Below are 13213 nucleotides of genomic sequence, written 5' to 3' on the forward strand. Positions count from 1 at the left end.
ATGCTCCCTTCCCTATGTTTTGGAATGGTAATGTACATCCTGTGCCATTATATGCTGGAAGTCTGTGTTGTGAAATATTTAACTAGGCAAAGATATGCCACATTTGTTTATGCTGCAGAATATTACTTTGATGACGTAAAGGTGTGTTACATTTGTTTGTGCTGCATTTGCTTAATTAAGAAAAAATGTGTTGCTATTTCACATTGCCTGCCTAAGGCACTTGACTGGTCTAAGAAAAAGCTGAATGGGGCTGGGTGGTGGTGGTTCATGTCTTTAATCCCAGCACTTGGGAGGTAGAGGCAAGTGAATCTCTGTGAGTTCAAGACCAGCTTGGTCTACAATGTGAGTTCCAGGACAGGCACCAAAAGCTAAACAGAGAAACCCTGTCTCAAAAAAACAAAAAAGCTGAATGGCAATAGTTAGGCAGAGAAAGGATTGGTGGGTCTGGAGAGCAGAGAAAATAAATAGGAGGAGGAATCCGAAGAGAAAAGAACGACAGGAGAGAATGAGGGAGAAAGAAAGGCAGACATCCTGGGCGGGTCAGCCAGGTAGCCATCAGCCAGCTAGACACACATATACTGAAAGAAAGGTAAATAAAAAGTCTTGAGGCAAAATGTAGATAAAGAGAAACAGATTAAAATAAGAGCTAAGCTAAGGCCAAGCATTCAAAACTAGTACGTCTCTCTGTCATGATTTAGGAACTGGTTGGTGGTCCAAAAGAAAAAGCCTGCTACAAATATGTGATTTGCTTTTTGATTTTAATTTCACAGGGGATTACAGTCAAGAGATTCCAATGAGTCTCAGAAGAGACTTTGTACTTTGAAACAACTTTGAGACTGTTACAGACTATGGGGACTGTTGAAGTTGGACTGAGTACATTTTTGCATTATGATATGGCTACAAACTTTTGAGGGGCAGGGAATGGAATGTGGTGGTTTGAAAGAAAATGACCCCTAAAGGGAGTGGCACTTTTAAGGAAGTGTGGCTTTGTTGGAGTAGATTTGGCCTTGTTGGAGGAAGTGTGTCACTGTGGGGGTGGGTTTTGAGTTCTCCTACGTTTAAGATACTTCCCAGTGTGACAGTCTATTCCCCATTTCTGTCTGATCAAGATGTAGCCAGTACCATGTCTGCCTGTATGCCACCATGCTACCTGCCACGATAATGGTCTGAACCTCTGAAACTTTAAGGGAGCCACCTCAATCAAATACTTTCTTTTATAAGAGTTGCCTTGGCTATGGTGTCTCTTCACAGCACTATTACAGTGACTAAGACACTTTGTAAGATGGGTTGAGAGGGGGATTCTATATGGAAATGGTGAGATTTGAACACAATTCAGGACATCACTTTTACAAATAATTCTTACCTACACTTCATCTCAATGTCAACTCTATCTTAAGGTGGGTAGTTACTGCATATTAGAAATGGAGGAGAGTACTGGATATGGAAGTAGAACTAATATTCACAATATATGTGAATACTGTCTGTGTGGGAAGACTATGAAGCAAATCAGCAAACCTATACAGGACATGTGGAAGTGTTTGTAAAAGAATGAAAATATAAGCTATGCATTTGTCTTAGTTAGGGTTTCTGTTGTTGTGACAAAAATCATGACCAAAAGCAACTTGGGGAAAAAAGGGTTTGTTTCAGTTTACAACTCTCAGGTCACACTCCATCTCTGAAGGAAGTCAGGGCAGGGACTCAAGGCAAGAACTGAAGCAGAGGCCATGAAAAAACATTGTTTACTGGCTTGCTACACATGGCATGCTTAGCCTGCTTTTTTTTTTTTTTAATACAACCTAGGACTATCTTCTGAAAGGTGGCACTGCCCACAATGGGCTAGCCCCTTCGACATCAATCACTAATCAAGTGTCTTCCCATAGGCCAATCTCATGCATTTTCTCAAATCAGATCCCTTTTCCCAGATATGTCTAGTAGACAAAACTAACTAGCACAGTATTCAGCCTCATCTGTAGTGATTGGGATGTTCTCTCCATCACACACAAAGGTTTCTAGTATACATACACACTAAGAACTCTTGTCACAGCTTTTGTTTTTACTTTACCTCATAAAGTGTGTTGTATGTGGTGACAGTTACAGTGTTTGTATGCAGCATCAGTCTTTCTCCAAGAAGAGTGAAGAGACTGTGGGTATGCATAATTTCAACTTTTCGCCTGGAGAAAATGGAGGTAAACACTTACAAACAAATGCAGAATCATACAATTATTTTATCAACCTTCCTCTATAAAAAGTAGCAACAGTTCATAACACAGCTAGTTACCTGCTAATAGCCTACAGCTTTATTTAAATAGTTCTCAAGGAAATCCTCCATACAATTAAAATATGAGACATATTCAAATTACATAACCATATATGATGATTGGCAGTTATTATTTCCAGATTCTAGTAATTATCTAGAAGGTTTTTATAATTTAACCCTAATCCACAGAATACATCATTCCAAGTCTCTAATATATTCTGTAGCAAATCTTAACATTAAAACAATCTAAATGATGGTAAAAGTGAACATGTACCCTTGATATTGGAGTCAAAGAGAAAATAATCCTCCATTTCATCAGTGCTTAATTCTACAGTTGCCCACAGATTAACCACTGCTCTGTTTACTTCCACCGATCTCAATGCTCCCCTCCTTTCTTGGTATGAATGTGCAATGTCCCCTGTAGGTTCTTGTATGGAAAGGCTTGGTCACTGTTTGGGAAGATTGTAGAACCTTCAGAAGACTGTGTCTATCTCTGTGTCCCCTCCTCCAGCACTGAGGTACACACATGTACCAGTATGCCCGGTTTTTAATAGGTGCTAGGGATCCAATCTCAAGTTGTCATGCTTGTGAGACAGGCACCTTACTAACTAAGGCACCTCTCCAATCGAAGACTCTTCTTAGAAAAAGAAGGAATTGTGTAACAGCAGGGCAGTCACAAAACAGTGTGCCGGTCCCTGATTCTTTCTCCTCCTGTTCAAGCATAACTGATGACATAACTTTTGCTTCAGATTTCCATGTATGTCTTTATTCTTTTATTAGAGGGGCATAAATTCATCAAGTTATACTTCTGTTTCTCAATTTATCAGCTTTTAAATAAATGGTTCTATATACTACTCTCTTTCATAACTTTATTGATTATATTAAGATTTCAAAGGCAATTTTAAGTCACTAAATTTCACTCCTAAATAACATTAGATGATCGAATTTTTTGCCAGTATATGAATTATATATTAAGTCAATTTCTCCTGCTTATGTTCTTTCATGTTGCCTCTAATATCTCGTTATCAGTAGCAATACTGCATGGACATCTGTACAGCTATGAAATAATCCCCTATATTAAGAAGAGAATTACTTGAGTCATACATCATAAGTTATCTGTCTTTTTAAAAAATTGTTAAAACACCAGGCAGTGGTGGTACATGTCTTTAATCCCAGCATTCAGGAGGCAGAAGCAAGCTGATCTCTGTGAATTTGAGGCCAGCCTGGTTTACAGAACAAATTCAAGGACAGCCAGGGCTACACAAGGAAATCCTATGTTCAAAAACCAAAGGAAAAAATGTTAAATTATTCTCCAAAATCCATATATCAATATATAATTTTCCCAGTAACTGTAAAATTACCAGTGATGCACATTCTTGCCAACACCTACTAAAGTCAAAAGTTTTCAAGTCTGACAACTCGATGAGTATTAAATGAACTTTTTTTTTCTGGTGTCCTCTGCAATGACTTTTCCTTTTTTTTCTTTCATCTTCTCAATTGTTTTCTTTCTTATTATATGTACAATATATTACCCTTCATTTTTAATCTTCTCTTTTTTATATGGTACCTTTTTTTATATACTACCAACCACCACAAATTTATTAACTTGGCTGTGTGTTTTTTTTCTTTTTTGCGTATTTGTATATTTTGAAGGTTTTCCCCAAATAAAAAGTGATACTAAACTATAATTTCTAAGGTTTTTAAAACTTTCTTTTCAAATCTCTTGCTAATAACTCTACTATCATAATATACACACTATAAAATTCAAACATTTTTGCAAGCAAAATGAGCGTTCTAAACAACTTATAGTGTTTTATGACTATCTCCACAATCCAGTTATAAAGCATTTTCATCATCCTGAAAGTTTCGTTGGGCCTATTTACACTCAATCCTCATTCCCACTGCCAGTCCAAAGCAGCAACAAATCTGTGCTGTAGACATTCCCCAAAGGAGGACCCTAAAATGTATAGCTTTTTGCTTGTGTTTTTTCTGTGTATCATGGTTAGGGGGCCCATTATATCATAGCATGTTGTAGTTGGTGAACTTTGTTAAGAAATTTCAATTGTGGCCGGGCGGTGGTGGCGCATGCCTTTAATCCCAGCACTCGGGAGGCAGAGCCAGGTGGATCTCTGTGAGTTCGAGGCCAGCCTGGTCTACAGAGTGAGATCCAGGAAAGGCGCAAAGCTACACAGAGAAACCCTGTCTCGAAACCCCCCCCCCAAAAAAAAAAGAAATTTCAATTGTAAGAAATCACAGAGCTGATAAACTTTGGATTCCTTCCATTACTTAACCATAAATAATGGTACTAAGAATACTCAAGAGCGCTGACAAAAACAAACATGTTTTCTCTTCTCTGAAGTAGATGTTTATGTATAGAAATACCAGGCTGAAGGCTAAGGTGTTTTCTTGCTTCTTAAATAAATAAGGAAATTTAGAATATGGCTGGAGACTTTCCCTGATAGAAATCCTAAGAATTCAATAATTGTCTTATGTTCTGGGTTTATTTTCACTTGGTTCAATTATATTCAAATTTTATGACATCCTTTTTGACCAGAGGATATTTATAAGATATTTATAAGGATATTTATAAGGTTTATTCCGTTTCTGTTGCTGATTCATTTAATCTGATTTAATTGTTTTTGTCTGAGACATTTATTTTATCGAAGACTTCCTTAATGTCTCTGCAGTTTGTTTTATGTATTAAAGTCCAATATATGACACACCCTGGATCATGATGCATGGCACTGTAAATCATTCTGCTGGGTTTAGGAGTGTTCTGCAGGATGCCAAGGATAAGTGGTGACATGGTGATTTTAGAGAGTGTTAGTTAAGGAAGGAAATTCTTTTCATATCTCTAATAAATATGGCTTATATACTCACATTTTTTCTTGGGATTTAAACTATGATTTATCATTTTTATTTCAAATCGGCCTTCATAATCTTTGCTATTTTCTGAATCATAAATTACTATTTCCCTCTTTCTGTATTCATTCAATTCATTTGTGAGTCTGTTTTGTTCTAAAGTTTTTGTATCATCATGCTTGTCCTGTATTTCCTTTTTGTAAACTGACAGCTATGCATAATCCTGTAAGCATTTCTTTTACGTGTGTAAGTGTTTTGCCTTCATGTATGTTTGAGCATCATATGCATGCAGTGGTCATGGAGGCCATAGGAGAGCACTGGAACCTCAGGGACCGCAGTTACATATGGGTGTGAGTCACTGTGGATGTCGGGATGGAACCTGGGTCCTCAGGAGAGCAACCAGTGTCTTTACCTGCTGAGCCATCGCTGAGCCCCACCCTTTAAATATTTAGATAAAAGAGCTATCTGACTTGTGGTTTTGTTCACACTTTAACTTATTTCACGTCTGTAAGAAAATGTCAGTTTGTTTCAACATTTTAGAACTTTCCACTGATGTCTTCTACAACACTAGAAATGTTCACAAAGTTTTCATGGGCATGTGAAATATATCATGCTCTTCTTATATAGATACTTTTCATTTTGACTTTTGCAGACAGAGACAGGTGTAGTCAGTCTATCTCAGGGCTATAAATTACAAGTGGTTCTAAATTCTATTTTATTAACACTCTAACCTTCAACATTATAAAATATACTTCATCTTTCCACAGTTATTGCTTCTTGGCTTGCAAACTAATAAGGAGGTCGCATATAAAGATCATGATTCTTACCATGTTTTGCTTTGCATTTATGCGGCCTTCCCTCCTCATTCTTTTGATCTTTATCTGTCTCAGTTATTTGAGTTTTGTACATACAAACAGACCAAGTTTTACTTTTGCAATTAACATAACTTTTTTCTTAGAATGGTGATTTTAAAGTGTTTTACATTTACTTTTACAAGTGATGTCTACTGTTATATATGTTTATATATATAAAATATATATATTTTAAGTTACATTTCAATTTTTGCTTAATATTTATTTATTTACTTTTAAATTATGTGTATGTTTATGTGTCTCAGGGGGATAGGCACATGGGTGCAGGTGTTCACGGAGGCCAGTGGCGTCAGGTTCCCTGAAGCTGGAGTTACAGGTGGTTGTGTTCCACCTGAGAGGTATGCTGGGAATGGAACGCAAGTCTCATGGAGAAGCAGTACATGCTCTTAACCACTGAGCCATCTCTCCAGCGCCCTACATTTCACTTTTAAGAGTTCCACTGTATGTATTCTTCTTGGTTTTATCCACACAGATACTCAATATTTTGAAAACTACTTACCTTTCTAGTTTAACATGGAAAATAATGCTCTAGTTTTAGACAGCATTTCACAACTACCAATCCCAACAGTCGACTGTTTGCTGTCAATGAATTCTCTCTCACCAATAAAAGCTTAGACCTTTGGCCGGGCGGTGGTGGCGCACGCCTTTAATCCCAGCACTCGGGAGGCAGAGCCAGGCGGATCTCTGTGAGTTCGAGGCCAGCCTGGTCTCCAAAGCGAGTTCCAGGAAAGGCGCAAAGCTACACAGAGAAACCCTGTCTCGAAAAACCAAAAAAAAAAAAAAAACAAAAAACAAAAAAAGCTTAGACCTTTGACTTCCTGACTTACTCCATGCTCCTGTTTTCATCAGTCTTCCCCAAGTCACTCTAGTTATGGCATTTCTGCATATTTAGGCCATAAAAAAAGGACAATTCTAGTCTTTCTACTAACTTAAATACTTGTTTTCCTCTTATTTCTTTCTATTAAATTTATCCAGTGTTTTCCAGCAGTAATTAGTATTTTCCGCTCATTCTAAATTGGTTGAACTCTGCACCAATTTTCCAAAGACTTATTCATAGATACAATTCTCTGTGTGCTCATAAATTTTGTGGCAGCATCCTTTTTGCTTTTAGTCTACAGGTGTGTTTTAGAGTAACATATGACCAGGGTCATTTTTTTTTTTTTAATTTAAACTTAGGCACCAGCCAAAATTGGCAATGCTGAGATTTGAGAAAAATATCAGGCAGCCATGCTTAAGACAGTACCAACCATTTCCATTTGCATAGAATACATAGAATACAGTCTTTAAAAAGAATACTTCTTTCTGTTCTGGAGAAGATGGTCAATAGAGGCAGCTTACAAAAAAAGAATTTGGGGAAATGTGTTATTGTAGGATGTACAATCACAAAATATCAATAGGGCTCACTGTTAGAAAAGAATAGAAATAATTTAAATAAACTACCATGTCAGAGTGCAGGCCTGAGAATACATCTCCTCGAGAACTCAATGTACACAGCATTCCTGATCACAGAAGTTTTCATTGAAGTCACACAGATGTGCACTTTTCATTTTAACAAGTCTATCTTATTATATTCTTAAAAATCATAATTTATCTATACTAGAATATAGAAATTAACTATCCTACATAAATTGTGATCTTGTAGTATAATCTACTATTAATAAAACATTAATTTATAATGACACATTTATTTTTATATTTTCCATAGGATACTGTCTATTAAAATAAAATAAATAAAATTTCATATGCTGAAAATGAAATACAAAACTCAAGAAAAATTTCAGTACTTATTTCTGTAATTCATTATGAAAACATCAACTTACTTGTGACCTAAATGCTTCAAAAAATATCCCAGAACTTTCAGTGCTTGTACCCAGATACTTTCACTTTTAGAAGCCAATAATTTGTAGATGACCCTAAAAAACAAATGATCTTTTAAGTATCTAGCTAATATTACAAAGGAAACAGTACTTTATATATACATTATAAGTACTGTTTTCCAGCACATTGGATAAAAAAAAATCTCAATTCCTGGACACATACTTCGACCATATCACTACTTCTCTTAGGATTTTAACACCTAAACATGTTGACTTTATCCTTTCGTGATTGCTAAGTGAACCACAGGCAGACATCTACCTTGTCATTTCTCTCTTATGAAAATTTAGAGATTATTAACATTAGAAAAGGACAGGGTCACAAAACAGGGATAATATAGCAGGAGAAAAATCACATATCCATTGGTGAATGCTGACGGGATACAAATACTAATAATCCTAACACACCTCTTTAGGTTCACTGTATTCACCAGAAACAATTGTTTCAGACCTTACAGATATATATGTCATATTACTAGCTGCACAGTTCAGTGGTGCATTATCATCAGGGCTTCTTATATCCAACTAAACTAACAGCAAAATTGGGTCTGGAGATGCAGTTCAGTGGTAAGCTTTGTCTCCCATGTGTAATGCTGTGGGTTTGAGCCCTAGCACCACAAATAAAATAAAATAACAAGAATTAAATGAAATTCATTCTTTTTGCATTTTTTTTTGCTGAAACTGCAAAAAATTTTAAAAGGAAATCTGTAGGAGGTAAATTGTAGGTTTAAGTTCATGAGAATTCTAATAAAAAACTGTGCTTCTCTTATTAATAATTAATTCATAATTACCACAACTAGAGTCACTTTTCAAATTATTTTAGCTTTGGTCTTTGGTTCTACAATATTTTTCAAACCTGTAATTCCCACTACTAATCCACCACCCCTGCCTAGGACATCATCTCTAATAGTAATGAATAATATAATTTCTAATGCTCTTACTACATTAGTCTTTCCATTCTCATTCATGTTGCTGACTATAAAGCTTTAAAAATACATAATATGACCAAGATATAGATCACTGATTCTGGTTGGTCTGTGTGTCTGTCTCTCTCTCTCCATAATTCTCTTGCATCTTCTTTTTCTGAAATGCACCATGTTCTTTATTATGCTCTTGCAAAAATATATAAATAACTCTGCTTTTCCCACTATGCAAAGCCTGCACTGTAGCAATCACAATTACTCAGCTTCATACTTGTACAGACCACTTCTGTACAGTTCATTAGCTCCCTGAGAATATAAGAACTGACAGCTTTTTCCTTTTCTCTCTTCTTACATTCACGGAATAATCTAGGGTGCACAATTAATACTACTGCTATTACAATCATACCTTATTCCATTTCTTTGATCAAATGCTGGTATCATTGAGGCTGGGTGTTCTGACATTAAAGCCACTAATAACTGTAATACATCATGAATATTTTCATCCTGCATAATAAGAAATATCAGTATTTATTTAAATTTTATTGAAAATCTTTGAATAAAATAATAAAATGAAAGATACAAAATATGCTCTACCTCATGCATTGTAAGTAAATAATTTAATATACTCTGAAGTTCATCTTCTTTCACGCCCCGATCCTAATTAAAAATATTTTGTTAGTTAATTAAAATCTGAAGTTAAGACTTTAAAGAAAGGCATCAAAATCAACGACATAAAATCATACAGAAACTTAAAAGCAACATGTTCATTAAAATCCCATGTTTCATAATTTAAATACATTTTATTTCATTTAAAAGTAACTATTTTGAAAATTATAACTGTGTTTAATGTTTTAATATGATTGAAACTATTAAAACATAGGATCAGGAATGCTAGCCTAAGTGTCCAGAATCAAATCTGAGGAAGCAGAGGCAGGTGGATCTTTATAAGTTCAAGACCAGCAAAAAACTAAACAAGACTGTGATGATTTCATGTTACGGTGCTCTTATTATCTATTGCTTCCATAAGCAATGGAAATTCAGGGGTTTGTGGGATCACCTTGTGTACTGTCATACAACTTGTCCTGTGTACTGTCTTTAAACCACATTACTCTTGAAAATCCTCCATGACAAACACTCTGCAATCTTAGCTACAATGGAACACATGCCATTTTCTATAATAAGGTTTTCTGCTCAATTCTTTTTCACATGTTCCTTATCTCAACTGGCACATCTCCTTAGTACATCCATACCTCTTAACATGGCCATCCTAATAAATATTTGACCAAATTTAGGTGCAAAAAAATGGTACTATTACAGAGTTTGTAGAAAAACATGAAAAGGCATTCTTAATAATTTAATGACAATGATATTTATACTTTGACAATAGTAGTTCCTTTTCACCAAATCATTGTAATTGTAAAATAAAGTTATTTTACCTTTAATATGAGCTGTTTCAGAAAAAGCAACATAAAAGCCCGAAGTGATATGATCTCCTTCTGTGATGGTCGGGGACCATCTGCAAAGAAAATAAGCCATGCCATTAAATAAGCTTAATGCAATTATATTTAAATTCTGTAGAATTATATATTAAATGTTTCAAAAATCATAATGGTTGCTGCTGATGTTTTATAATTTCAAAACTGTAAGAATAAAATTAATTTTCAGGTTTTTGGCAATTTCATATTATTTCCTGAATGTTAGGTTTAGGAAAAAGGAGCTGCTTTAAACTTCCAATACATCATTGCCAGTGAAAAATGCAAATCCAAATACTATCATGGATGTTTTTCTCTTAGTTTTTATTAACAAATTTCCTAATATTTCTTTGACCTGTAAACTTCTTCCCATTTAGAGACTCTTCCTTTAATCCCATGCATCATATAGAAAACTGTTCCACTCTACTTCCTCACAATTAATATTTTTGCATCCTTTTCTCCCATGTGCAATGCACACTGTAGTGAGCACCAGCAAATGCTGAGTCAGTAAATGAAATCAATCATGGGGAGTTAAAATACACTTAGCAGTTCCATCGTTTCTAATTTTAAAGGATTCAATTGTGAATGTCTAATTGCCATAAAAATGAGAATTTGAAAGGATCTGTACACTGTATGACATATAATAAAACACACTTTTAAGCATAGCTAGACTCACAAAAATTGTTTAAACATCAAGTGTTTCTTAAAGCAATAAGAATTAATGTCACTGCTTTATATATTTTCAAAGCATAATTCCCTTGGGTATCATTTATAACATATGATTATCCACTCACAAACATTTCATGCAGATTAGTGCAATTGCAAGCAAACTGTCACCCAGTGCATTCATCTATTATTAGAAACAAACCTGTTCCACATTTTCCAAGTGTTAGCTTCATTTTTGCCCACTGTTATCAATCAATGGCAAAGTACCTAACCCTTCTTATCGATACTTGACATTACTTTCAAAAAGCCTGCCTTGTTGTGATTTACAACACATACAAAGAATACACAAATGTTTCAGGTTAGTTTTTACTTCACTGTAAGAATGAAAATGATCGTATTGCTGAAAGGACAAACTGTGTGTGAAGCATGCGAAGCAATGAGGCAGTGACTCAATAATTTAAATTGTAAACATGCAGTAATTGTTAGCTATAAATATGCTTGTCACACTCTTTATAATGGGAACAGCATGCTGCATAGAAACACACTTATGTTCATGTTGTGTGTATGACATGAATCCAATTTTAGTAAAATAAAAAGCAAAATATAAAATTAAAGTAAGATTTATTGAATAAATTTAAAATTAATTGCAAAACGAATCATAACTTTACACCAGTGGTTCACAACATTCCTAATGCTGCGACCCTTTAATACAGTTTCTTATGCTGTAGTGACCAAAACTATAAAATTATTTCATTGCTATGTCATAACTAATTTTGCTGTTATGAATCATAATGTAAACATCTGATACACAGGATATCTGATATGTAACTCCCACCAAAAGGGGTCCAGACCCACAGGTTGAGAACCACTGGCTTTATACAGCTGTTAAAACTGAGGTAATGGTACAAATGTTAGAACACTGGTTTAACAAGGTAAAACAAGAAAATATGCAAATATATACATATAATCCAATGGGAGCCAGTTCTCACTATAGAGAAAAGGTTGCAAATACCAAACGCTTTAAAGCTGGACTGGGCCAGGTGACTTCAATAGAGTATGTTATTAACAGAGCTATGTGCACACATATAGTTGTATATCCTAGACCTATCCACTAAGAAAACCAAAAGAAAATATACAGAAACACAGCAGGCACAACTAACACTCATCCCTTAGTTTTTAAAACTTCATATCTATTAAGTAAGCAAGGGTTCTTTGCAGAAACATGGTTAGAACAAGAAAGGTATAATAAGAACCAAGAATATTTTGTGTTATACAGTAAGAAAATACTACAAAACTATGGATCTCTGCACAAAGGCACAATATAACCTGTGAAGCTTCTTACTGGACAAATCTGGAAGAATACAAGCCTCAAAATACATAAGGATACCACCCAGGAGCCAGTGCACTATTTTTTGCCAGGTCCTTTATCAACATGTTTCCATGTTGCACTGGAGTATGCCATGCTCATTCCAGTATAACATGCTCATATGTGTTTATGAAATAAAACAACAGAATTCACAGAATGTAACAGATTTTATGGCAACAGAAAACTAAAGTACAGGGCCCTTTCAGAGAAAGCTACCAGCTGCTAATATAATACACTGAATAAAAGAGGAATTCAAAAATCCATACTGATATAAAAAACTGAAAAACAAATACATACAGAAGGAAAACACATTCTCTTTGATAGCAGTATGCAAACTATTATGTTAGAAAGTATCCCTCTTGACAGCTGACAGAGTAAGATAAATCCCATCACGATTTATCTTGAAATAAGTAGGTGAAGCTTTGCTGCAGAAGTAGACGAGACCCTAGACAAGCATTCACAGTTAACACCACTAGACACAAGTCAGCTGATCATCATGTATCCCATTGACAGGATAGATTGAGACAGAAACAGGATTTCTGTGCTATTCCTGTCAAAAATGAAAAACCCAAGTCACCATGAAAAAAACACCTACAAATCCAAACTGAGGGGTCTCCAAAATCTGTCTTTGCTTTTCAAAAATGTCAAGGACATGAAAGGCTAGAGAATGCTCAAAGACCCAGTGTACATAAAGGAACACAAAAGTGACTAGGAAATGCAACTGTCCTGCAACTGGCATTTTAAGAAGATAAGTATTATGTTTTGTAGAAGTGTTACCAATGAAGTAATTGATAAAATTTGAATGGGGCCTTTGTTAGAAGTAGTATTGTATTAATACTAGTACTCTAATTTTCATGGGTACTCCACTATGACTTAACAGAGTACCTTTATCTTTGGGGAAGTACACAGGGAAGCATTTGA

At 35.1% G+C, this 13213-nt stretch overlaps 1 protein-coding gene across 5 annotated transcripts in view; it reads right to left on the reverse strand.

The window, feature by feature from the left end:
* The window catches only part of Nbea (neurobeachin), a 558359-nt gene that overhangs the window by 407999 nt on the left and 137147 nt on the right, over nucleotides 1-13213 (reverse strand). For all 5 annotated transcript variants that reach the window (XM_052730144.1, XM_052730145.1, XM_052730143.1 and 2 more), the window contains 5 exons: nucleotides 10225-10304; nucleotides 9383-9445; nucleotides 9195-9292; nucleotides 7812-7904; nucleotides 2063-2171 (listed from right to left, as the gene is read on the reverse strand). In XM_052730144.1, the coding sequence (XP_052586104.1) occupies nucleotides 2063-2171; nucleotides 7812-7904; nucleotides 9195-9292; nucleotides 9383-9445; nucleotides 10225-10304 (443 nt within the window). The remainder of the gene's footprint in view (nucleotides 1-2062; nucleotides 2172-7811; nucleotides 7905-9194; nucleotides 9293-9382; nucleotides 9446-10224; nucleotides 10305-13213) is intronic.

Source organism: Peromyscus californicus, unplaced genomic scaffold, assembly GCF_007827085.1.
Source record: "Peromyscus californicus insignis strain IS unplaced genomic scaffold, ASM782708v3 Scaffold_9__1_contigs__length_137607984, whole genome shotgun sequence".
Lineage (NCBI taxonomy): Eukaryota > Metazoa > Chordata > Mammalia > Rodentia > Cricetidae > Peromyscus > Peromyscus californicus.